This window comes from Barbus barbus (genome assembly GCF_936440315.1).
Source record: "Barbus barbus genome assembly, chromosome: 26".
Classification (NCBI taxonomy): Eukaryota; Metazoa; Chordata; class Actinopteri; order Cypriniformes; family Cyprinidae; genus Barbus; species Barbus barbus.
The window spans coordinates 21,048,898-21,076,283 of record NC_136754.1 but is presented as its reverse complement, the minus strand read 5'-3'; the positions used below and the strand labels follow the sequence as shown (position 1 = coordinate 21,076,283).

The 27,386-nt window shown below is 37.2% G+C and overlaps 1 protein-coding gene across 3 annotated transcripts; it reads right to left on the bottom strand.

Annotated features, from left to right (window-relative positions):
* Positions 1-21,558, bottom strand: LOC306845600 (lysine-specific demethylase 4A-like). Of its 3 annotated transcripts, XM_079378497.1 has the most exons (23): positions 21,439-21,558; positions 20,059-20,211; positions 19,786-19,961; positions 19,599-19,713; positions 19,325-19,518; positions 19,161-19,210; positions 18,963-19,066; positions 18,055-18,192; positions 17,431-17,651; positions 17,178-17,332; positions 14,290-14,388; positions 13,973-14,184; positions 12,770-12,878; positions 12,518-12,690; positions 12,076-12,265; positions 11,079-11,155; positions 10,632-10,687; positions 10,340-10,448; positions 5,423-5,611; positions 3,749-3,922; positions 3,548-3,667; positions 1,466-1,558; positions 1-1,278 (listed from the first exon to the last, which is right to left on the bottom strand). In XM_079378497.1, the coding sequence occupies exons 2-23, from the start codon at positions 20,185-20,187 to the stop codon at positions 1,138-1,140; spliced, it is 3,024 nt and encodes a 1,007-aa protein (XP_079234623.1). In that variant the 5' UTR covers positions 20,188-20,211; positions 21,439-21,558; the 3' UTR covers positions 1-1,137. The 3 variants fall into 3 exon arrangements, with proteins under 3 accessions (XP_079234623.1, XP_079234621.1, XP_079234622.1); XM_079378495.1 differs by having other exon boundaries at positions 13,973-14,388; XM_079378496.1 differs by having other exon boundaries at positions 3,749-3,919; positions 13,973-14,388.
* Between the last annotated feature and the right edge of the window lie 5,828 nt (positions 21,559-27,386).

The following is a 27,386-nucleotide window of genomic DNA, read 5'->3' as shown; positions in this document are numbered from 1 at the left end:
TAGGAGACATTGCTTTTAATTTAAAAATAACGTTTTTAGCCTTAAATTAACAATGGATCTCTAGTCCAATTCAAAGGCGTGTAATGCCTACTGCACAAAACAACTGAAGACAAAGATCTTTAATGCAATACAGCTAAAGGAACCGCCACAAAACAGTTTTTTTTTTTATTTAGGTTATTTAAATGAGGCATCTCTTTGGCACTCTCTAAATGGAGCACTTCAAGATGTTGCCTTCCCTGCCTTAAGTACTATGAAACTTACAACTGAAGAGGAGGAAAAAATGTGGATAAGTGCACCAGTTCGACCATGACTGGTCACAAGTCACTCTTACCTGTGTTGGCATAGTAATGCAACTAAGAGTAGAAAAAGTAGAGAAAACCTGGCTTTAACACATATAAATACACCTTTTTACAAACAAAGTTAATCCAGAACTAATTTGCAATAAGGAAACTGGCATTCCTTTCACTTCAACAAAAAATAATTTAAATAAAACAAAATCCAAAGCTGCTGAATCCACGTAAATGTGAGAGTTTAAAGCTAGTTTTCTATAATATCCCATGTTTACAGTAGATCACACATGAGAGCTGCTCGTACTAATAAAGACTAGATTCTTCCATGAGATTCAGATATTGCCAAGCACTTTAAGACCTATAAAAAAGGTCAGCGGGACGGCGCATCCACGCTGACTAAAGATTTGTCTGATGGGCTAAAGGTCTGTTCATGTGCGGTCAGCCGGTGGGTCTGCAGGGAGGTGATTAAAAAACACTTGAAACATTACCGCCACCTGATTGAAGACGGTAGGAATCCGAGAGCTGTTCAACGCCCCCGCTGAGCCTGAGCTGGTTGTGTGCTGTCTGAAGAAACAAACACTCTTACACAAGACATTCCTAATCTCTGGGACTCTTATCTGTGCCGGCTGAAGACCGTCCACAGTAAGATCGCTTCAATGAGATTTCATACTAAGCCCGAAGGTCTAAAACTTGATCTTGGTGTTCTTAAAAATAAAAGGCTCTGTACTGTATTTGCAGTTGTCTGATCACGTGATGTTTATCCACTTTAAACATAGAGACATCTAGTCCAGCCTGTTTTTCTGCTGAATTTATCTGTTTGTTGAAGACACTGTCTGTGTGGAGTAAATTAATCCATGATGGCTCTGTATACAACCGGTTCGATGTAGTCCTCTTTATAGCGGGAATTGATCACACGCTGTCTTTTCGAGTCTTGCTTCACCTCTTTCTCCACAAACACTCCTTTGAAGCGCATATCCGACGCCACAGACTAGGGATAGAAATAAAATGTATTTAATGTCAGTTAAGCCACTTGATGTTCAGTAGCACTGTGTCATGACAAATTAAGATTACTGTAGTGGTAAGACAGGTCAAGAAAAGTAGCTTTGTAATGGGTTTCTTGATTGTGTACAGCACATTATCATTTAATGAAACAACGCCGGCAGGAAATCACTTACCAAGCGGGCTTTAACACGTTTGGGCAGATCTTCGTCCAAACTGTACACATCTTCCCTCTTTACAGTAAGCTGAGAGTCATCTTCAAATTCAACCTGGAAAATAATTCAAGGAATTAAGTGTGTTTACATCTCTGCTCACATTTTACTGACACACTATTTTCCTATTTTGATATTGTGAAGTTGCTTTGACACATTTGTATTGTTAAAAGCGCTATATAAATAAAGGTGACTTGACTTGACATTATGAAATGGTATATACATTACTTTGAAATGGTAGATGGTCTACGGTCATGCTGCCTTCAGATAATGTCAGAATCTTATTTTCGAGTGTGACTGTACAACTAATTTGTATTAATTTTTGTGCACTGTTGATGAAGGACAGCTATAATGTTTGCCAGAAAAGCTCATTTAGTTGGGTAATTAAGCAACAGGGTTGACACAATGTTAAAATATGAAGAGATATAAACAAATTACAAACCTAATGCACATCTTCTGATCTTAAAGGGTTAGTTCACCCAAAAATGAAAATTCTGTCATTAATTACTCACCCTCATATCGTTCCAAACCCATAAGATCTCCGTTCATCTTTGGAACACCAATTAAGATATTTTTGATGGAATCTGAGAGCTCTCTGATCCTCCATAGACAGAAAGGGTCCTTACACGATCAAGGTCTAGAAACGCATCATTAAAATAATCCATGTGACATTCAGGGGTTCAACCGTAATGTTACGAAGCTACGAGAATACTTTTTGTGCGTAAAAGAAAGAAAGAAAAAAAACGACTATTCAAATTAGTCTCCTCCTACCCTAGTGCCATTTAGGAGAATATCCACTGAACGCAAACAGCGTATGCTCTTCTGTGTCAGCTGCGCCACACGGATACGTTTTTCCCATTCAAATCAAAGTGTACATACAACATAGAAAATGTACCCATGTGGCGCAGCTGACATAGAAGAGCATGAATTGTTTTACCGATCTCCTAGCTACGTTTCTGGACCTTGATCGTATAAGGACCTTTGCTGTCTATGGAGGGTCTGAGAGCTCTCAGAATTCATTAAAAATATCTTAATTTGTGTTCTGAAGATTAACGGAGGTCTTACAGTTTTGGAACGACATGAGGGTGAACAATCCCTTTAATTTTCCTGTATTATTTCTAAAAATCCTGTCTTAGTCAGTAAGTGGAAAAAGAAAAAAACTAGACCAGTTGGGTTGTTTTGCTCAACTGAAATTAATTAAAATGCGTCACATCATAAATTTGATTACCACATTGTTAACTTTTGGTGGAAGAATTGTTTATTCTGATTATAAAACACCATTAAATGGTTTGCAGTCTGGAGTTTTTCTTAATGTTTAGAAAGAATACTGCATTTGTTTATTTAAAATAAATAAATGCATAAAATACCCATTTTCTATATGTCATTTATTCCTGCTGAATGTTAAAGCTGAAAGTTCAGCAGCCATTACTCTAGTCTTCAATGTCAAATGATCCTTCAGAAATCCTTATATAATGATTTTCTGCTCAAGAAACAATTCTTATTCTTATCAATGTTGGAAACTGATCATTTTCTAAGGATTCGTTGATTGAAGTTAAAAATATATATATTTAAAAAAATATATATATCCTTTAATACATTATAAAAAATATTTACTGTCACAACTGAACAATTTAATGCCTCCCTGCTCAATAAAAGTATTAATTTCTTTCAAATAAAAACTTACTGACAAATATTTGAACAGTAATATATCAATTATTATTAACAATAAATACATAAATAATCATTTGACAACTAGTTTATATCATGTTACTGTTTTATAAAAGCAGGTATCAATGAAGGCCAATGTCATGGAAAAAAAAGACTGTCATGACTGTACTTTATTATTGTGTGAATATGTATGGTAATGAATGTTATGATATTAAACTTTAACAGTATACGAAAAAGATTAGTCGTCTGTCTTCTATCCTAAATTATAATGATTCTCAGAACAAAACAGTCATCATACTGTGACGCATCTACTTTGCAGTGTCTGAATTCGAACTCTAACCCAAATAGTGTACACAAGTGTGTTTGCTGTCCTCTGACCTGGTACATTGGGATGATATGGTCAGAGACAAATTTGGCTCCATAGATCAGGCCATCTGTCCAGCGCACTTGAACTACGTCTCCCTCCAATGGTGGACCGAGCTGCCTACAGTCTCTATTCTGAAAAATAAACCAGCAGGGCTTCAAAACACTGCTTTTAATAATCAAACATTGTTTTGAGCTGTGTAACTCCTTACATACCACTATATCCTCAGGGAACAAGTTGTCACTGAATGAGCCATCATCAAAGATAACCTCATAAAAGGTGGCCTTTGTCAGCTCAACCACCTCACAATGGTAGTATCGGCCATTTCTGTGCTTGCAGATTACTTTCTGTCCCTTCTCCAACTCCCGCATAGATGCCTTGTTGCGCTGCTGAAGACAACATCAGATATTAGACATCTCAGACAACACACATCTTTTGCACGGTTAACAATAATGCTCTAACATAACAGATTGCAGCAAGCAAAAGGCTTATACTTAGGACATTACATACTGTACTCACCAACCTGAACAACAAAATAACAACAACAGGTGTTGGTGGAAACAGACAGTAAATACTGGCTCAAAGAACGGAATTACAACCCGATAAACCACCCAGACAAAGTTACAGTAAAATACATTTTTTTTTCAAAATCATATGAATCAATTTGACAAAAAAAAAAAAAAAACACACACTTTAAACCTTTCAATAAAAGTCTCAAGTAAGTCATTGTACATGCAAAAAATTACATTTTGAAATCTATTTTTCACAATTAATTTATTAATATTATTAATGTTTTGGAGGAGTAACAGGGTCATTTTACAACTTGAACAAACCTGGTCTTGTTATAAAAAGGTCAAACTATCTGATATTTTAGGAGACTTAATGACCTTGACACACAAGCTGTGTCCCAATTCAGAGGCTGCATCCTTCAAAGGCCAAATGTGTCACAGTGGGGCGTTGAAGGCTGTCCCATTTCGAAGCCTCCTTCAAATGTGGCCTTCATTTCCCTGGCCATGAAGGGTGCAACAAATGGTCCTTCTATCCCAAGACTCTTTGCACGCTGGTGACTCAATACTGGACTACACTTATGTATTGGTTTTACTTACTTCAATATCAATACAAATGTTACAAAACAATCTTTAAAGATGTTTAAATCTTGACTTCCATATTGTGATTCAATATATAGTTTAGACTTTTTATTATGTACATAATTAGACCAAGTGGTTTTGTTTTCAGACAGTTGAATTTAACTTTTAAAAGAAGTCCAGCACCAATGTTTCTTCCACTCGTCAACAGCAGTGGTCACAGTCGCTATCACCCTTAGGCTAAATCATCCCTTTAGACAATGCTTGGTTCGAACGTTTCAGCCTTTGTGTGGCCTTTGAAGTTCATGTTTTTTTAAGGGATGCAGTCCCTGAATTGGGACAAAGCTACAGTCTGAGGGTCTGCAGTAAATGATAGCATGACCTTTATTTATTTATTTGTTTATGTCTGTCCTTTATTTTTGGCAGGCCAAATTTGCACCAATATACTCTAAAGTTTGATTAAACATCAGACCTTTAATGTCAACAAGACGATGGGAAGCATTTTCTTTTCCCATTTAAAAGTTGATTTATTTTGCTGCCCAAACTGTGCAATTACACGGTTAGTTGCATTTTAGTATTTGCCTTTAGCATTGTTTCCCCCATGTTAGAACCACCAGTGCAGAGCAGAGGCTGAATACCAGGAAACGAATGAGAACCTGTCTTCTTATCGTGCCCTTATTGTGTCATTCAATGTATTTAACACAAAACAGTGAATTTGTGAATTTGATTCTATGTGCATTTCCATTGTTTAGCTGTCATCTAGACTTCACTATAATCCTGCCCATGTCTGTTTTGGGTCTATACCTCTATTTGGATGCCACCCTTATGTCTCCAGCAGGTAAAGTAGACCACAAACGGCCAATCATCCGGGTGCATTTGAACTCCAGCTGCTTGTGCACAGGTCGGGTGAAAGGCAGTGGAACAGCGGCCATGTGAGCATTGCACGCAGCAACCTGTGCTCTTCTTCACCCATTTACGGCAAAACTGGCATTTCTAAAAAGAAACTTTTGTTAGTTGTCTTTGACCTTAGAAACAGACTTGGCTCATCCAAGGCGGAAAATCAACAAATTCTAATGAATTCAGAATGTAATATGTTAGACTATTTCTTAATGATTCATTAAAGGTTTAATGAAGAGAATACATTACCAAAATCCAATTTTATTACACTGCTTAACAGAAGTGCTATACAAACAGTGCTGGTGATTAATTAACTAGGAGTAGAGATGCTGCCAACCTACCGTTATGTCAAATCAAATCAAATCAAATCAAATCAAATCACTTTTATTGTCACATCACCACAGCACGTGTGCCTTCGTGAGTGAAATTCTTGAGAGCGTGCTCCAGACACTGCAGAAACAATTTACATATAGACAATTTACATATAAACAATTTACATATAGACATTACCATACATACGTACAGACTTATACAGATGACAATGTGTAATATACACATACATATACTCAGTACACATAGTGTACTATTAGACAGACATACAGTTACCGATACACATTATACACAGTATGTAGTACACATTCTACGTTATATACACACAGTAATATGCGAAGATGCAGCAGATTATATATAACCGGATGTGCAAATGTCATGGATGTGCATTGGATGGTATCCAGTGCTGACAAAAAGATTGTTGTATTTGTGCAGTAGTGTACTGGTAGTCCAGTTTGAACTGTATGGAATTAAAGTGCAGTGCGTGGTATATTGTAAAGTGGGAGTGTGCTGTAGGGTGTATTAGTTTTTACTGTTCATTAGCCTGATAGCCTGAGGAAAAAAGCTATCCCTCAGTCGGCTAGTGCGGGATCGGATGCTGCGGAGACGTCTTCCTGAGGGCAGCAGAGAGAGCAGTCTGTGGGACGGGTGGCTGGAGTCATTGATGATCCTCCGGGCTTTCTTTATACACCGCCTGGTGTAGATGTCCTGGAGGGAGGGAAGCTCACCTCCAACAATGTGACGGGCAGTTCGCACGACCCTTTGCAGAGCTTTGCGGTTGCCAGCAGTGCTGTTTCCAAACCAGGCGGTGATGCAGCCTGTCAGGATGCTCTCCACAGTGCAGGTGTAGAATGATCTGAGGATGCTGGGGCTCATTCCAAACTTCCTCAGCCGTCTCAGGAAGAAGAGGCGTTGGTGTGTCTTCTTCAGCACTGCATCTGTATGAGCGGACCATGTGAGATCCTCAGTGATGTGAACACCGAGGAATTTGAAGCTGTTTACTCGCTCCACAGGTGTCATGTCGATGGTGATGGGTGTGTGTTCTCTGCTCTGTCTCCTGAAATCCACCACCAGCTCCTTGGTCTTGTCGATGTTGAGTGAGAGGTGGTTCTCTTGACACCATTTAGTCAGGGTTCTCACCTCCTCTCTGTAGGCCGTCTCATCGTTGTCAGTGATCAGGCCTATCACCGTTGTGTCGTCAGCAAATTTGACGATGACGTTGGAGCTGTGTGTTGCTGTACAGTCGTGTGTGTACAGGGAGTACAGGAGTGGGCTGAGGACGCAGCCCTGAGGAGCACCAGTGTTGAGGGTCAGCGGGGATGAAGTGTTGTTGCCCATTCTGACCACCTGACATCTGCCTGTCAGGAAGTCCAGGATCCAGCTGCACAGAGATCCGTTTAGTCTCAGAGTCTGGAGCTTCTCAACCAGTGTGGCAGGCACTATGGTATTGAATGCTGAGCTGTAGTCCACAAACAGCATTCTCACATAGGTGTTCTTATTTTCCAGGTGGGAGAGAGCAGTGTGCAGGGTGAAGGCAATAGCGTCGTCTGTGGAACGGTTTCTGCGATATGCAAATTGTAGGGGATCCAGTGAGTCAGGCAGCACAGAGCAGATGTAGTCTCTGATGAGTTTCTCAAAGCATTTGCTGAAGATGGGTGTCAGAGCAATGGGCCTCCAGTCATTCAAGCATGTGATTTTATTTTTCTTTGGTATGGGCACAATGGTGGATTTTTTGAAGCATGCGGGAACCACGGACAGAGAGAGGGAAAGGTTAAAAATGTCTGTGAAAACCCCGGCCAGTTGGAATGCGCATGCTCGGAGCACACGGCCTGGGATGCCATCGGGACCCACAGCCTTGCGGATGTTCACCCGTCGGAAGGATCGGGTTACATCTGCGACAGAAAAGGAAAGTGCGCTCGCCTCTTCTGCTACAGCCGCGGGAGCGCGCTCTGTGTGGGCGGTGTTGTGAGCCTCGAAACGAGCATAAAAGTGATTAAGTTCGTCCGGGACAGAGGCGGCAATGTTCACAGTAGCTGGTTTATTCCCTCTGAAATCTGTAATGTTGTTGATACCCTGCCACATGCTTCTTGCGTTGTTGGATTTGAATTGTTCTTCAACTTTGTTTTTATATTGTCGTTTGGCAGCTTTGATTGATTTCCTGAGATCGTAACTGGCTTGTTTGTGATCGTCAGAGTTTCCGGATTTAAAGGCAGATGTCCGCGCTGACAAGGCTGCTCGAACATCGCTGTTAATCCACGGTTTTTGGTTGGGGTAGATGCGGATTGTTTTTGTCGGTACTACATCCTCTACACACTTCCTGATGAAACACGTTACAGTATCTGAGTACGCCTCTATGTCGTCATCAGACGCTGCCCGGAACATGTCCCAGTCCACGTGATCAAAACAGTCCTGTAGTATAGCGTCTGATTGGTCCGACCAGCATTGAATTGTCCTGAGGGCGGGTGCTTCTCGTTTCAGTTTCTGCCTATAAGCAGGCAGGAGCAGAACGGAAGTGTGATCCGATTTGCCGAAAGGTGGGCGGGGGAGCGATTTGTAGGCGTCCCGGAATGGAGAGTAGCAGTGGTCAAGTACACGATCACCACGCGTGTTGATGGTGATGTGTTGGAAGTATTTTGGAGCTATTGTTCTGAAGTTGGCTTTGTTGAAGTCCCCCGTAACAATAAACGCTGCGTCTGGGTACGCGGTTTCCTGCTCACTTATATTCCCGTACAGTTCCTTGAGTGCCTGGTCTGTGTTGGCTTGAGGGGGAATGTAAACAGCTGTGATTATGATCGCTGTAAATTCCCTCGGTAGCCAGAATGGTCGACACAGAAGCATATGAAATTCCAGATCAGGGGAGCAGGAGGATTTAATAGAGTGTAGGTTCCGTTCATCACACCACGAGTTGTTGATAAATAAACAGACGCCCCCACCTCTGCTTTTCCCTGTGAGCTCTTTCGTTCTGTCCGAGCGGTGCACGGAGAACCCCGTAAGCTCGATGGCTGAGTCTGGAACCACTGCAGACATCCAGGTTTCTGTGAGGCAAATAATGCAGCAGTCCCTTGTTTCCCGTTGGTATGAGATGCGTGCCCGCAGTTCACAGAGTTTGTTGTCCAGTGACTGAACGTTAGCCAGCAAAATAGTTGGGAGAGGAGGTCGGAGGGGACGGCGTCTGAGTCTGACAAGGACGCCGGCTCTCTTCCCCCTTTTCCGGCGGCGTTTCCTCGGTCGCGATCGTGCGGCCCAGACAAAGGGCTCTGATGCGGTGTCTGTAAACAAGGCGCCGGCGTTCAGGAACTCAAAGTCCGGTTTGCGTTGCGCGACGAAGGAACCAATATTTAAAAGCGTGTGTCTATCGTAGACAGTTATACTGACAACATCTAACACGTGAAACAACAAAATAACAAATAAAACATAAGAAACATAAGAAAAACTGCAGAGTTTTCTTGGAGCTCGCAACACGGCTGCCATGCTCGGCGCCATCTTGGTGTACAATTGTTTTCAGTAATATGAGAATACCTCAGCTATTCTCAGAATAGTAAATCTTTTACAGTAACAAGGTAAGTTTTCCCAACGTCATTTTTTAATAGCATTGCATGGACACACACTTTTCAAAAGTTTAGGATTAAGATCATTAAATTTTTTCAGAAAGAAGTATATTATGTTCATCAAGCATCACTATTTGCTCAAAAATACAGTAAGAACAAAATTGTGAAATATTTTTACAGTTGACAAATTGCCATTTATTTATTCATTTATTATTATTATTTAAATTTAAATTATTCCTGTGATAGTAAAGCTGAATTCCAGGTTTCAGTATCACATGATCATTCAAAAATCATTCCAATAAGCTAATTTGCTTTTCTAGAAACATGTCTTTTTATAAATCAATGCTGAAAACAGTTGGGCTGCTTAATATTTTCTGGAAACTGATACTTTTTTCACAGAATCTTTGATGAATAGAAAGTTCAACAGAACAGCATTACTCTAAATGTATTTTTTGTAACATTAAAAATAGTAATATATAATATGTGTGTAAATATATAAATGTCTTTCTTTGCTAAATTAAAGTATTAATTTCTTGGGGGTGGGACAAAACTTTTGATTGATAGTGCAAGCAAACTGAGGCAATGAACAAAAACACACTCCTAAAATGTATTTTTTATTAATTGTTATGAATGCTGATTCATCTTAGTGAAATGGTTTATTAAAAATAAGTCTCTGTGTGTCCCTAATGTCTGAATTTTTTTTTCTAGGGGAAATGTCTGGGTAAATTTTGCCTTACCACTATGTTTTTACAAAATTAATGAGAGAGTTTGTACTTTTATTAATGTATTTAGTATGAATTTGTGAGTTCACAATAATGTGGATACCCTAATTAAGAGCCTCATTGTTTTTGCCCTGGCCAAGATTCTAAATATACTTTCCCTCTGTACGTCGATCAGTACTGCGTTATGATTGGTATTTCACTTTCTGTGCAAAACATTAACCTACCAGCTTAAATCTCTGAAGCGGGATACTACTGAGATCGACAGGACTGCGCTCTGCAATGTTCACGAGGCGAGCCTCCAGCACTGCTACGGCACATAATACATGAACCCACCTGTAACAAAACCACATTTTCAACCAAAACAGTGAACAGTGGTAAAACCTTTAACATGAAGTGCTGTCAGCAGCTGAGAGGGGCAGCTCCCAAAACTGTCACTCAGCTGAGAGGAATGTGTATAATTGAAAATAGCTGGTGTTCACTGTAAGGGGCAACACCAAGAGGCTCCTGGCTACTTACTTGTCATTGTTTGCCTTCTGCAGAGCTCCTCCTCTTAGAGAGCATAAACAGCAGTCCTGAGAGAAAGACACAAACACTTAGCCACACCACTGGGAATAACAACAGATGAGTGAAAGTAGGTGCAACTGGAAAAAACTTTGTCATGCATGACGGCCAGACATACTAGTGCCCCCTAGCAGCTAGAAAAATGCATAGCAGTGGTTTTCAAGTAGGGCTTGCTGCAGCCCACAAGATCCAGGGGGCGTGGTTGGATCCACATCTAGGGGGTGGAGATTGGTAGGTTTAGGGGTGGAGATGGGTGGGTTTAGGTATATGTAAGGTGGGAGGAGTTAGATCTGGATCCAACCACGCCCCCTGGATCTTGTGGGCTGCAGCGAGATGCTCCTCGTGGGTTTGGGAATTAAAAAAAAACAACAACTGTAAACCTGCTCAAATAATCCAACTGACCTGAGTTATGGCATTAGCTTCACAGCGGGAACATCTCCACTCATCCAGATTAGTATCCTGAGACACACCGTAACAACCTGCAGACAAAACATTACATTTTCAAAAAGATATGGATAGCAGACAAATTACATGAATGAACATTTCTTTTGGAACATAAAAACTAGGTTATCATATACCAATCAATAAGGGAAGTGAATATTTGTATATGTAACTGGTTACCATGGCAATCTCCATACACTTTAATGTTGTTTAATGTTTAAATATGACAGTAGTCATAAATGGTTATGGAGACCATGTTTTCTTTCAAATAAATGAAAAAAAGGAACATGTATTGAGAAAGTAAAGAGACTCAGTTATGATTTTATGCTAACTTTAAACAGTCCTGTTATGTGACTTTCAAAAAAGCACAAATATTCCATGTAGTCTCATTTTATGAGGTTATATATATTATCAGTAAGACATTTGTATGATTTTGAAAGTAGTCACCATCAAGGCTGCATTTATTTGATCAAAGACACAGTAAAAACAGCTATTACAATTGAAATTAATTTGTTGTCTGTTTTAAATGTAATTTATTCCTGTGATGGCCAGTCTTCAGTGTCAAATGATCCTTCAGAAATCACTATAATATGCTGATATAGTGATCAAGATATGTTTCTTTTTATTAATAATGTTGAAAACAGTTCTGCTGCTTAATATTTTTGAGGACTTTCTGATGAATTTCAAAATAAATAGAAATCTCCAGTAATATTGTAAATATCTTTACTGCAATTTTTGATCAATTAAATGCGTCCTTGCTGAATAAAAGTATAGGGTAAACAAACTACATGGAACAAAATGAAACAACCAAGAATATTTATTGCAAAAGTAAAGTCTACAAAATGTAGAAATATTCCATGTAATCTCCAGTTTAATAAACTGCATGTATAATTATAAAAAAGAAAAATGCTTTTAGTGCAGATATTTCAGTGATAACAGAGAGTAGCAAACTGCTTACTTGTATGTACGCGCACACTACACACAGAGCAGCTGACGAGTTGGCTAGTACCGTCTTCCTCCACATTCGGGGTGGACAAGTGTCCTTCAGAGCTGCTGGTGAAACACATCTCTGGAATCAGCGGCTTGGTCCTCTGTTTGTCTCCTTCTTCAGCTGCAGAACTGCTCTGGGTCAGGCTGATTACGTCACTCTATATGAAAGAAACGGCAGAGTGCACAGCACAGTCTTACAGTGATTCCACAAATCATTTTTCAATTATCAGCTCACAAATAAAGGGAGAATTACTTCTGACTGTATCAAATCTACCACTACATTTTGTTTTCTTCAATGTGTCATTTCTGAACCACTGGCAGTATCAAACAGCCAAAGAGACCAAGTTGCTGTGCTTTGCCAATTCACAAGAACTTTGAGCAATTTTTGTGATGATAATAGCATGTGTTACCTCGGTGTACGTGTGGAAGAGAGTACACACTGCACAGTACGGAGGTTGCTGGCCCATGCGGAAGTTAAAATCCTTCTCAACTCTAAAGTCGCGTGGCTTGCTTTGCCACATGGGAGCCAGGAGTCTGGCCCAGGGATCGGTCTCCTCTGGCTCAGCTGCTGGCTCTTGAATCTCTGTGGAGTGAAGGAGCTAATTAGAAAGAGCACAAACAGTGATGTGACAATCAATGAACAATGTGAAGCAGATCCTAACCGTCATCACTGAAGCTCTCTCTGAGCAGAGGATGCAAGCGTGGCAATTTACTGAGTGGTTGCAGTTTCCTCTTCATGCTCTTATTCTCGTTCTCTCCCTCGTTTTCAAGCTGAAAAAAGCAAGAGAGGAGTTCAATATAATTTGGTTTAGTGTTGTTGAGTTGATTTGTTTTTTTTTAATACACAATTAACACACACTACCATTCAAAGGTTTGGAGTTGCTATGCTTTTTTAAATGCTTTTGAAGTCTCTTATGCTCATCAAAGCTGTATCTTTTTTCAAATAAAAAATAAAGACAGTAATATTTTGAAATATTATTGCAAAATAACTGTTTTGAATACACTTAAAAATGCACTTTATTCCTGTGATGGCAAAGCCAATTTTTTCAGCATCCATTACTCCAAATCTTAAGTGTCACAAGATCACATTAAATCATTCTAATATGAGTCACATGAACCTTCAGAAATCATTCTAAATATTAAAAACAGTTATGCTGCTTAATATTTATGTGGAAACCATAATTTTTTTTTTGATAAACAGAAGGTTCAAAACAACAGAATTTATCATTTATTTGAACAATAACATTATAAATGTGATTACTGTCACTTTTAAAATCACATGAATACATCCTTGCTGAATAAAAGTACTCAATTTCTTACAGAAAAAATCCTCAATGACATCAAACAAACCTTTAAAACAGTGCAACTTACTAGTAATGCATGATTTTGTGGTATCATATCAGTTATCAGAGAATTATCAGTAGTAGTCAATACTGGATAATGTGCAGCTCATTTTATCTATTTTTTACATTCAAGTTACCTTTGAAGCAATTTATCAAAAGTAATCACTTAAATATTAATAATTTAATGACACTGTTAAATGCCTTTAGCAAATATAAATTTTTCATACTGTACATTATAATGTTGTGATGGTTAAATTCACTTAAATTATTTAAAATGGTTGATTTTCATGTTCAGCATTTTATTTTTAATCAATTCAACAAATATTATATAGTTCCAATGTATATTATCAGATATTACATCAAAATAATAACTGGTTTATTTAATTATTTTATAATCAATAAACTGCTGTTTTAATCGCATACTATTTAGTTACTTGATTTTCTTTATATGCTCCAGTACTATGAAATCATTTTAATTGCCCCTATCAAATATCAACACACTAAGTCAATATATGTACCAACCTTTGTGTTTGGCTGTGGCGTATTTGGCCTCACATCTGGTTTGATGTCTGGCTCATTGAGGTCTTCTCTGGGTTTCTCTGTGCTGGGTTGTTGAGGTTTATGGAACACTGCTCTAGCTGCATAGCTGTGGACCTGTAGGGCATCTGTTGGGCTCAGGGTCCGATGAAAGAGAAGGCTTGCCACCCCTGGTTTTGTGGAAATCCGTGGCACAGCTGACAGGCAGTGAGGGACAGTAGGGACAGATGCTATAGACAGGTGACGCTTTGGGAAGGACTGTGTACAGGTTGAAGACGGGTTTGTGGCACTTAAACCTGCACCTCTAACATGCTCCCCGGATTCAGTGCTTCTGGAACCAGGAAGCATCTTTAAACTGGTTGAACTCGTCAGAGGCAGCAGGTCATCTTCATCTTTCAATTCTGAAATAGATTTGTTTTTCATCAAATAAATATATATATATATATATACACACACACACACACCATCACTTGCATGGAAGCATATGTGTAGCTAAATTCAATTTGCAATGTAATATGCAATATGGCAATGTATTTCTGTATTTAAATTTACATTTTCCCATTCATATGTGCAACATTTAGTGTAAAATGAAAATTCAATTATATCATTTAAATTTGCCATTTTCTACACTAGTTTTAATATGCGAATACATTTTTTTTAAAGCTTTATAAGTTGCAAAATTAAAATGAAAAAGTATTACCCAAATTGATTAGATATGTTTAACATGTCCAAGCAAAAACTGTAGCAAAATTATAATTTAAATTGTGTTTTTCCTAAATGCATTTAGACTTAGGAGTAGGACACTTGGGATTGCATTTTCATCGTGAGACCGCGGGATAATTGTAGCAAAATGCAACGAGAGTTTCAAAATGCATTCTGAGCCAAAGGTGCAGCAAAATGTTGATTTAAATATCTTTTATTGTTCTTAAATGCATTGACACTTACATATATGACGCTTCAATTGCATTTTCATTAAATACCCCGCGATGAATATCGTTTAAGTCATTGTGGATTTGAAAATGCATTCCGAGCCGAGCAACAGGACGCACGATAGGTCAATATTCACCATTAACAAAACGCTTTTCACCTGCCTGAACATCTCTCACCGTTTACACTCGGATTGATGCACATAAGCAAACACACAGTGCTATTCTACACTTATTTACTACCCTACCTTATATTTTATTACTCTTTTATTATTATTTTTAATCCGTAAAATAGCGCATGTTCCGTGGCACCTTAACAGGGACGTGCAGAGAGTTCCTCAGGGGCAGGGGCTTCGGGGGCTCAAGGCCCTGCCCTTTTTTCAAAAATAAACCAAACAATATTTTAAACTTTTTTTCATCAATAATCAAAGCTAGTGTGTTGATTTAATTAAAAATCCATATTTTATATAATTTTTAATTTATAATTTCAAATTTCATTGTACAATAACGTGAAGTGGAGCGGTCATTTTCTGCTCTTAATCATAAATCGGTAGAAAATGACATGGGACAGACGAGCTTATTTGTGGAGCGATCTGGATCAGCGGATTGTCTCATTTTATAAATCAAATTAGCCTACATCGCTGAGAAAATTGATGCTGAATGACTACAAAAGCACTGCACAAAACAAAAGTCACAATAATGGTAATCTGTAGGCTATTCAATTCACTTATATTTGTGTATGATATCCTACACCGTTTACTATTTAATGAAACTCTCATAGTTAATGAAGCCCAAGTGCCACCTACAGCCAGACCTATTATATGAAGTGTAGGCTGGTGACGTGTATATTACCATTTTTGATAATTGTGACCCTGGACCACAAAACCAGTCTTAAGTGTCAATTTTTTTAAATACATCATCTGAAAGCTACATAAATAAGCTCTCCATTGATGTATGGTTTGTTTGGATAGGACAATATTTGGTCGAGATACAACTATCTGAAATCTGGAATCTGAGGGTGCAAAAAAATCTAAATATTGAGAAAATTGCCTTTAAAGTTGTCCAAATGAAGTCCTTAGCAATGCATATTACTTATCAAAAAGGGCGTTTTGATATATTTACATTAGGAAATTTACAAAATATCTTCATGGAACATGATCTTTACTTAATATCCTAATGATTTTTGGCATAAAATAAAAATGGATAATTTTGACCCATACTATGTATTTTTGGCTATTGCTACAAATATACCCCAGCGACTTATGACTGGTTTTGTGCTCCAGGGTCACAATTATGCAGCATTATGAAATTATGCCGCATTATGTCTTATGCTCATCAAGCCTGCATTAATTTGATGAAAAATACAGAAAAACTGTAATATTGTGAAATATTACAATTTAAAAGAATGTTTTTCTATTTTATTATATTTTAAAATTTAATTTATTTCTTTGATTCAAAGCTGAATTTTTAGCATCATTACTCCAGTCTTCAATGCAAGGTTCTTCAGAAATCATTCTAATATGCGGATTTATTATCAGTGTTGGAAACAGTTGTGCTGCTTAATTTTTTACTTTTTATTTTATTTATTTATTTAGGAACCTGCCATACTTTTTTGGGGTTCATTGATAAATAAAATTCAAAAAGAACAGCATTTATTCAGAATAGAGGTGTTTTCTAATATTGATCTTTACTATCAATGTTTCTATCAATTTAACAAATCCTTGCTGAATAAAAACACACTGACCGGTAGTGTATATTGTTACAAAAGTTATACTATAAATAAATGCTGTTCTTATTTAACTTTTTATTCAAAGAATCCTGAAAAAAGTATGACTGGTTTCCAACATTGCTAATAAATCAGCATTGCATAAAATGTATTTTAAATAATAGTAAAATTGTGTGACTTATTGCAAAAATATAAAATATTAATGTATCCAAACTTTTGACCTATAATTTTTTTTAATAATATGCACATTTAATTTGCATATTAAAACCAGTGTTGAAAATGGCAAATTTAAATGATATAATTGAATTTTCATTTTATACTAAATGTTGCACATATGAATGGGAAAATTAAAATTTAAATACAGAAATACATTGCCATTTTGCATATTACATTCCAAATTGAATTTAGCTACACATATGCTTCCATACACTTGAAGTTGCCTTAGTTTGTCAATTCTGAAAATTAGCAACTTATGGTGAAGTTGTCACTGAAAACGTTTTTTATTTTTTTTATTTCATTACATTACAACATGACACACCTGGATACTCTCTGCATTGTTCTGTGCATGTAGTCAAGCGGCTCTTCTTGCCATATTCAGCCTCCTCGTTGTTTGTTTCACTCTTTGGAAGAACTTCCTCTGGTAAATCCAGACACACTCTGTGTCTTTTGGTTCCTATCCTTTGTTTAGCCAAGCTAATTTAATTGGAAAAAGCAACATTTAAAACTGATATAACATGATTTCTTTTCACACATCAGTATGTGCAAATGAGAGTTTAGTGAGTGTTTATCACCTCTTTTTTTGTCCTTCACTACTTTGGTTTTCGAAGCAGAGTTCCTGAGCGCCACTTTTCCCTGCCTCTCCACCTAAAAACTCAGCTGCTTCGGGCGTAGGCTTGGAGTGGTCAATGGGAGCATTGTCCTTCCCCGCCAACCACAGCTCGTACCGTTCAGGCTGAAATTTCCTTACAAACACATCCATGGAGATCTTCACCATGTCTTTTCTACAAGAACACTGAGGGAAAAAAATCCCAAGATTGATGCACTGTGTAGTATACAGGCATTTCAGTACATGACAAATGCCACTGACAAAGATATTACAGATTACAAATCTTATATATATATACTATATACATACTAGTATACATACTACCATTCAAAGGGTTTTTTCAAGAAATTAATACTTGAATTCAGAAAGGACACATTATATTGATCAAAGTTAACCGTAAAGTCATGAATAATGTTTCAAAACCTTTCAAATAAATGCAGTTTTTTTTAACTTTCCACAAAAACAGTAATATTGTGAAAAATTACAATTTATATATATTTTTTTTCTATTTTAATGCATTTTCTAACTTTATTTACTCCTGTGAATAACCTGACCCTAAACTTTTGGATGGTTATTTATAGATTTTTACCAGTATGGCTTGCTTTCCATAGTCAATCCATCGTCTTGTGGCAAAGTTGGTAGATTCAGCACAGTTGAAACCATGGTTAAACCCTGCGTGATAGCCATATGGAAATGTTATCATGAACTCTCCAGCCTCCTGAGTGATCTGCAAAGCATGAACAGACAACGATATCACAAAACCTTCTCAAATTGAGTTACAAACAAATGTACATTGAGGCAACAGGAAGCCTAAGGCCAGCTTTATACTGTATGCATAAGCAGAGTGGAAGCACCACAGACCTGTTGTGCTTTCACAACGGCAGTGCTTGTGCGTGCAGATGAGCCTCGACTTATGTACTGCAAATACAGATTGTGCAAATACAGATAAGTATTGTCCACTGTGCCACCTTTTTTAGGCGTTCTCCTCTGACAACTGTATGTCACATGCTATGCAACTGTGTTCCCCTCCCACTGTCTCACACATACTGTGCCCAATATATACTGTGTTTTCCCTGTGTCTGATTACACTGCTTACAGATTTAGTGTGAAACAGGCCTAATACGGTTTACTAATGATAAAAATCAAGTCATCAGTGGTAGGGCTGTGCAATTAATCGCATGCGACAGTCATTCGCATCTTGTCAGTAAAGCCAGTTCTGTGATTAGTAGTAAATCTCATTCACGTGCTTTCAGATGGAGCGGCATTTAATACACAGAGCCGTAGTTCACTGACAAGCTATGCAATACCGCGTTCATAATCGCAGATGAATGGCCGTGTGCAATTTGCGATATTGCGTAGCTTGTCATTGAACTATGGCTCTGTGTATTAAATGCCGCTCCATCTGAAAGCACGTGAAGGAGATTGACTACTAATCATAGAACCGGCTTTACTTTTTCCCCCTAATCAATGGGAAAAAATGCACTCACAACAACATACCTTTTCAAAAGGAATGCCATACTTCTTTAGAATTGAGGGTGAAATAAGAGTCATCTTGTGTCTAAGAAATGCTTCACAGTTTTGTGAACTTCCAGGGAAAAAGCCTTAGGGAGACAATAGGAAGCAATATATATGAGCAAATGTAAATCGAGCAAAATATTTTCTTGAACAGAATTGAGGACACAAAAGGTTGTTTACCTTTGGCTAACCGCTCTAGTCTTTTTCCATGTTCGGGAGGCACGCAGTACCTATGAGATCATTCCAGACATATTTAGCACTTGGCATAAGGACAGACAAATTATTTTTATCTAGCAAAATTAAGTTAACCTGCATTCTAGTGAAAGATTGACAAGCAAACTTACCAAGACTTTGGTTCCCCAAAATGCAAGTAATTAATGCTATAGAGATCCATGTCCTCAGTGTGCCAAGCAAAAGTGGTTTTCCACATTCCAAAGTAGAGGTATGGTGTGTTCACTCCCTCTATAGTGATCCCACTGTCATGCTCCACGGTGTCAAGGATGGTATTCAAGTGTCCTACATTCCATTCTTTGACATCCTGTGTAAGACATGAAAAAGAAAACAATGATATAACAGCCATATAGAACTCAATCAAATTGCTTACAAGCGTTTACTCACTGGGTCATAAAGGGTCCCATTCACATCAGCTCCATAGATAGGAGGGTTAAAGGTTAAATTTTTCCAGTATTTCCTTTCAAGCTCTTCAAAATCATCATACCGAGGGCTGCAAAACCTTACAGGGAGGGCAGATGAAGTTTAAATCAATTTCCACTGGAAAATTAGTAACAAGGTTAACAAGACTTACTTGTCACTGTTGGCTGTTTTACGGAACTCTTTCACAGTCATGGCTTTTTTCTGGATGTTGTACTGGGTGAACAGCCCTGACTGTCCAGTCACAACCTGCTGAATCGGTGCAGGTATTAGCAGGTCATCAATGTCATCATATGAACGTCGAGGCTTCCAGTTTTTGGGCGGGACGATCTGCAGTTAAGCAAAATCAATATAATTTTATGCATTTTTTTTTATTTTTACAGAAGAATCTTGGGCTACAGGGTATAGAGAAGCATTTTCTTCTAACCTTGGCCAGGCCTGCCTTGTGTGCACCTTGGGACTCCATGTACGTAATGTAGCGGTTGAAGTTCTTGAACTCTTCAATTGTGGGGTAAAAGGTCATTATACCCCTAGAAACCGGCATATCGGATGCCATTTTGGCTGACCGAGTCCTCAGCACCTGTATGACAAATTGATTGGACTGTAATCTCAATGTGCATCTAATATATAAAACAGACTATATTAGCAAATAATGAAATTTCATGAATATAAACAAAAACATGTTTCACATATTACTTGACACTAAAATTTATCAAGTTTCATGCACTATATAACAAGGGTTTTCAAACTTTTAGATGCCACAGGGGATATCCTAGTGCAAGAAACAACCATCCTAAAATTTAAAAAGCATCTTCATAGTTTCTCACATAAAAAACACATTTATACTGTGACAAGTAAATATCTATACTAAAATACTAAAATATTTAGTCTTTAAAATTATTTATTCTAATCATTACTGTACTGTTTGTATTTTTATTTACACGTTTATTTATAATCTTTCACCGCTTTAATCTAATTATTTTTATTTATTTATTTTATTCATTATTTATTTAAATTTTTACACTATTTTTCTCTTAATTTTTCCAAGGACCCCCTAAAAACTTAAAGGGCCCAGGATCTCAGTTTGAAAGCCCTTGCTATATAATATGTGGGATGACATAAGAACAATATTATATGAACACCCAGACGACAAGTCACTGTTACACAATTTAAACCACAGATATCACATTATTTACATTCTGGGTTGCTAGGTTTCATTAACTTCCCCCGACTTTGGTAAACCACAGATGTTTTAGACTAATTTCAAAGAACAGTGTGAAAAACATCAAACCACATGTAACAAACAACAGCCGTATAGCATTACTGTGAATATACTGCAAATAAGCCTTATATGGCTATGATAGTGAGACAAAACCTCATATTCGTCCAGTGCAGCCTGTAAATCGTGTACACAATACACGCCACGCCCATTCCCACGCCCCGCCTCGTATTCAGAAGCTTTGATGCTGATTGGCTAACACCTGCGTCTCTTTAAAAGTCGTGTGGCTAGGCTAACGAGTTAGGCCAAACGTAAACATTATCATGTACAAAAACATCAGATAAGTTAAAAGACTCAAACAATATGAAGTGCACGATATGGTATACAAAATGGACTAAGTACAAATGATAAATATAATATAAAACGTGCGCAAGTGAGGAAACTAGCTGTTGGTTGCAGTAGTGAAAGTGCAACCGTTAGCTCTTCGAAGCCAGCAACTTTACCACTATTATCAATGATTTTAAACCGTAAATTATAGAAATTGCGTAAATGTAGTAAATAACAAGGAGGTAAAACATAAATACTTACTGACTCTGTCGAACAAAACCCTAATAACTGCCCTCAACCTTAGTAGAGATGTTTAGCTAACAGCAGATGCTTCTCCTGACAAACCTCCATCAGCACTCGCGCACCACGCATGCGCGCACTGGATTTGTTTACTATTATTGGTCCACCCATGCCAGAGTCACCATAACCAATCAAATCACTGTCACGTTTACAGTAGCTTGCCTGTTTTCTGCCATACACAGTTGTTCAAGTAATAACAGGAATACGATCGTTGCAAACTTTCATTTTGTCTCAGTTTTAGTTTAGACCCATTACTAATATAACTGCGTTTAATGGCAATACCATGACCAATTCATTATAATCCCCGAAAAACTGAAACAAAGCGGGAATTTAAAAACTTTAAAGAGTATTCAAGAATATTCATTTTGTGGCGGTAGAGAGACTGAACACGGGGAAATATAAATAAATTATGAATGTAAAGTTGACGTCTAAGTAAGCAAATTTGTGTGCAATGTACGTATGCATGCATGGCCGCATGTATGTACTTTACTTGGGTAATCTTTTTTTTTTTTTTTTACAATACCAATAAATAATACGTCAAAATAAATAAATTAATTAATTAATTAATAAAAAGTTAATAAATAAATGTTAAACATTTCTATTGATCTTGGAAAATAACAGTAACATGAAACAAATAAATGATAATTTGATTAAATGACAAATGCAGTTAAATATTTTATTATTTTATAACCTAAATATATATATATATATATATATATATATATATATATATATATATATATATATATATTGTTTGTTTGCTTATTTAACATTTTTAAAGGGATAGTTCACCTTAAAAAAAAACCTTTTGGGTTAGTTAAAGTGATAGTTCACCTTTTGTGTTCAGCAGAAGAATGAAATTCATGCAGGTCTGGAGCAACTTTAGGGTGAGTTTTTGGGTAAATTATCACTTTAAATGGTCTACAGCAGGTTTCCTGAAATCTGGCCCTGGAGAGTTTAGCTCCAACCCTGTTCAAAGCATTCATATTTCACGAAGACTCCATAAATCCATCCATCTATGCATACATCCAACCAACCAACCGTCCACCCATTCTTCAAACAGCTCATCCCCTGTAGGGTCAAGGGGATGTTGATGCTGATCACGTGAGCAATCCGTGAGCAATCTTTATAATTGGACAGACCCATGTAGTGCAGATTCTGTTTTGGTGCATTACAGAAGTGTATTAGGCCTACATGTATTGACATATTTAGATTTGTTTTAGATTTATTTTATGCTTCTCTTGTAACCCAAAAAATGATCTTAAATTGTTAAAAAAAAATAAGAAAAAATAAAATAAAAATGAATGACTGAATAAATCTGAATACATTGTTACACTTTTTTTTTTTTTAACTGATGATTGTAGGCTAATGGTTTTAAGTAAGAAGGTGTTATGGTTAACTATCAGAGATGTGCATAGGTTGTTGTAAGTATTGTTGGGAACAGCTACTTTATTTAGCATTTTTATTGTTAAATTATTTTACTTTGTTCAAATAATTTGAAATAATTTCATCTTGAGGTTCCCTGGTTTAGAACCACATGTCTAGAGTCAGAGAGCATGTGTGGATCACTGCAGCCATCTACTGGTCATTTCAGTCAGTTAGGTGTAAATACTCTTGTTTTATAACTTACTGTACTTTAGATTATGTATGTTTGCTGTTTTATGACTTATTTTATCACTCCTCTACTTTAGTTAATGTTATTCTAACTTTTTTTTATTATCATTCTATGTTAGTTAATGTAGTGTTGTTATTTGTTTTTTATTCTATCACCCCTAAACTTTATAGTAAATGTATAGTGTTATTTTATTACTTATTTTATAACTTTATACTCTTATTTTATAACTATAAGCTTTTCTATCATACCACTACTTTATTTTTTATAACAGTAAAGTCTCTACGGTAAAGTGGAGTAAAGCCATTTTGGCTGTAAAAGTTATGGTCCTGCATCCACACACACACAGAGCTGGTGTAATGAAGGGTCAAAGGAGTGAAGATCCATCCATATGCAGCTTTATTAAAAGGTTTCAAAGTAATACAGGCAGGGTAATCACAGACGAGGGTAAAGGCAGAGTCAAATCACAGGCTGAGGGTCGGGGGAGGCAGCAAACAATACAAACAAGAGTCCAAACAGCAAAGAAAGGTGGTTGAAGCAGGCAGCAAACAATCCAGAATCGAGAGAAACAGTCCAGGGTCAAACATGGTAATCCAACAGAGAAATAGGGGTGAGGGGTGAGGGGTGGTGATGGCGCAGTGGATAAGACACATGCCTTTGGTGTGAGAGACCGGGGTTCGAATCCACTGTGAGACACCAATGTGTCCCTGAGCAAGACACTAAACCCCTAGTTGCTCCAGAGGCGTTCGACCTCTGACATATATAGCAATTGTAAGTCGCTTTGGATAAAAGCGTCAGCTAAATGGATAAATGTAAATGTAAATACAGGGGACCTCTCAGAAATGTCAGCCGAGGCAAAACAAGACTTTGCGGTATACTAAAAGTACAATTGTAGGGTGTTTTTATTAAGCAGATAAATATGTAAACAAATTTGTAGTATACTTAGCATGAAAAAAAAAAAAAGTATTTCAAATACATTTTATTATATTTACTTTTCACTAGGGTACTTTCTGTGAATGTCCACAAAACTAGAAGACTTTGAGAAACTGTAAACTGTTTTAGTGTAGATGAGCTGTAGGCTATTTTAGAAAGGAAAATTTAAAAGATGAAAAAGAGTAATTAGGGAAAATCAATCAATTATGAATAAATGATTGCTATTGTGTAAATAATATGTAATCATGTCGCTAATCCATAAAAAAAGTAACTGTAGTCTGATTATGAGTATTTGAAAATGTAATTTAATCTAATTACGAGTACTTTTTTTTCCGGAATCCGATTATATAAACCAGATTAAATGTAATCAGATATTAGCTCTGTATACACACACACAACAGTTCTTTGTGGCACTCAGATCTGAATTGCTGAGAGCCTTTTCCAGGAGTGCAATATTCTGGTGAAAACAGAACACGGAACTCCAACCGTTTCACTGTTTCACTCCGCTTGCAGCACTTCTCACAGAGAGTATCATGGCAGACACCCAAATCCATTTTTATTTTATAAATAATACTGATTTGTGTCATGAAATGTGGTTTTAAGTGTTTTCTTTTTAGGCAAGAATGTAATTGTAATTGTAACCTCAATTATGCGGTTTGTTAATAAAGATCACGTCTATTTGAAAATTTGCTTCAATGTTTTTGGAGATGTGTGCTCCAGGTCATCAGCAGCCATGAATAAGCCAGCTGAAAGCAGCCTTACTTTGGCCATATCTTCTGAAATTTGCCACTGACTCTGATGTCTCTAGAGTGGTTAAACATGAGATATAATTTGTTTTGGGTTAATCCAATGGGCAGTTTTTGGTCTCATTAATCTATCATTTGTTCCAGAGCAAACAGTTTTGGCTGAGGGCAAAATCTCATAATGTTGTATTTTATTTAAATTTAATGCTGTATCGCTGCCTTTGTAAAATAGATTGAATTGCCTAGCAACTTTTAATGGCTCTTTTTGTTGTTTATTAAATATTATTATTCAATAAATAATATTTTATTTAAATAATAGTACTATTTAATAATAGTATTTACTATTTAGCATTGGGAAACGGTGTGTGTGTGTGTGTGTGTGTGCTCGTGATGGTGATTAGTTACATTGTTCCGCCTTTAGATGGCGACAAGAGACAAGGAAGTTAACAAGGAAGTTATTTTTACGTTCAACAACACTTTGTAAGACGCACCCAACAAATGCACTGAACAGCATTGTCATCAGAAATCAGTTTCATGTGTGAATGCAATGCAAACATTTGTGAGAGAATGCAAAAGCATTGACATTTTTTTCTATATCATATGTTTTTCCATTACCGTGTCCCTTAGGGGCTCCATAGAGCAGTAGTAATCCAGATTTGGTAATTTGAAAAAGTGTGTATCTGCAGCATTGTGATCCAATCCAATTTTGCTTTGAAAAACCAGCGGAAAAATAAGATGGATCACCTGATCCTGGACAGCAAAACATTGGATTTCCAAAATAATTCAGATAATTCTGATCCATAATAAGCTTTTTAAATAATTTGGACCCTTGCAATCAAGAGTTCATCTGGCTCTGAGGCAGAGTACAACACCCAGATAGCACTCTGAATTCCTGCATGATTCAGAGTTCCTTTGGCATCACGGAAGGGAATAGCACTTTGGAAGCACTTACAGGTGGCAGCAGATCACCTAGGACCCACACTGGACCGCTGGTTACGGACTGAATGCACAGAAGCGGGATTTGAGGTACTTTGCTGGTTATGTTGGCTCGGTTGAGTGAAGAGGCCATTTGTGTTTTAATCTGCTACAACGCCCCCTAATTCAGGCTTGGTGGGGTTAATATATGCATGTGTGTGTGGGCTCACAAAGTTTGAGTTTATTCATGCTTAATATCTGAATGTTATTTGTTAAAGTATTTTAATTGATTTATTTTGCAATTCTGATAACTTGTGCATAGACTGAGGTCTACCTTTCAGTAACCACAGGGGTGACCAATCTTGTTCATGGAGGACAAAAGCCCTGCAGAGTTTAACCATAGAGGGTTATAGACCCATTTACTGTAGGGGTCTGTAAAGCATCTCCTTACTGAGGTTTCATTGACCCATGTGACACTGTCTTAGTTAATAGTTTTTTCACCTTTGCACTTTATTTATTTACTGACATATCTATTTATTGACCAATTTATGTTTATACATTTATTGAGCTATTTATCTGTGCTAATAAAAATAGTCAAATTGTGTACTTATATATAGTAGTGAGTGAATTCACAGTATCCGAGCATTACAGAATACATTACAAAAAAAGAGGTACAATATAGATACATTAACAGCATTGTTCCAATCCTGTTACACAAAGAAAAAATCAATAGCTTGTCTCATAAGCAATACCAGAGGAGAATAATAAGGTAAATTTTATTTTGTCGAGAGACACATTTCCTGAACACGACGCTCCACCCTAATAGAATTTAGGAGAGGTAAATCAAAGGAGGGTAGGGGCCTCAACACAAAGTGGTGGCTCATCTGGGATACCTCTGGTATTGTCCTAGAGCAGTGATTCTTAATCCTAGTCATGGGGACCCCCCACTCTGCATATTTTGCATATCTCCCTTATTTAACACACCTGAATCAGATCATCAGCTAGTTAGGAGAGAGCTCTATGAACTAAACTGAGTGTGTCAGATGAGGGAGACAGAAAATGTGCAGAGTGGGGGGCCCCAGGACCAGGTTTAAGAACCACTGTTCTAGAGGTAAGTAAAATAGCCATTTTCTGTCATATTGAACCTGAACCTGGCTTTTCACAGTAACTCTTTCATCCAAGAAGAACTCTCTCACTGGAGTAAAGTGGCCACTGTCGATGAGAAGCATGCTCTACTACTGATAAGAGTTTCAGACAAAACAGAAGTGTCATATATTGAAAAAGCTATACAGAAAGTTGAAGCCTTTGGAAGAGGGTGTGTCAGAGACACTCAGTGTTGGGTGTAACGCGTTACTAAGTAACAATTCAAATAGATAACGAATATTCCTGATTATGTAATCCCTATGAAAGCGAGGTACAGTCTTTCCCGTATCTAAAAGCTTGAAGTTTCTACTTTTAAATGAACTAATTAAAATCGAAAACGAATATTATCTTATTATGTAATGCTATGAAACTAAAGCGAGGTACAGTCTTTCCTTTATCTGTCTACTTTTAAATGAACGAATTCAAATCAAAAACAAATTGTTCTGATTATGTAATCCCTATGAAAGTAAAGCGAGACCAGTCTTTCCCGTATCTGAAAGGTTGAAGTGTCTACTTTTAAATGAACGAATTCAAATCGAAAATGAATGTTATCTGATTATGTA

What these genes read in the sequence shown, in the direction of transcription:
- LOC306845600 (XM_079378495.1), bottom strand. Translation starts at nt 20,187, where the DNA reads ATGGCATCCGATATGCCGGTTTCTAGGGGTATAATGACCTTTTACCCC. An exon ending in ATGGGACCCTTTATGACCCA is followed by an intron (nt 19,519 to 19,598) that starts GTGAGTAAACGC and finishes TGTCTTACACAG; the next exon opens with GATGTCAAAGAATGGAATGT. An exon ending in AAGCTAATGCCATAACTCAG is followed by an intron (nt 10,688 to 11,078) that starts GTCAGTTGGATT and finishes TCTTTCTCTCAG; the next exon opens with GACTGCTGTTTATGCTCTCT.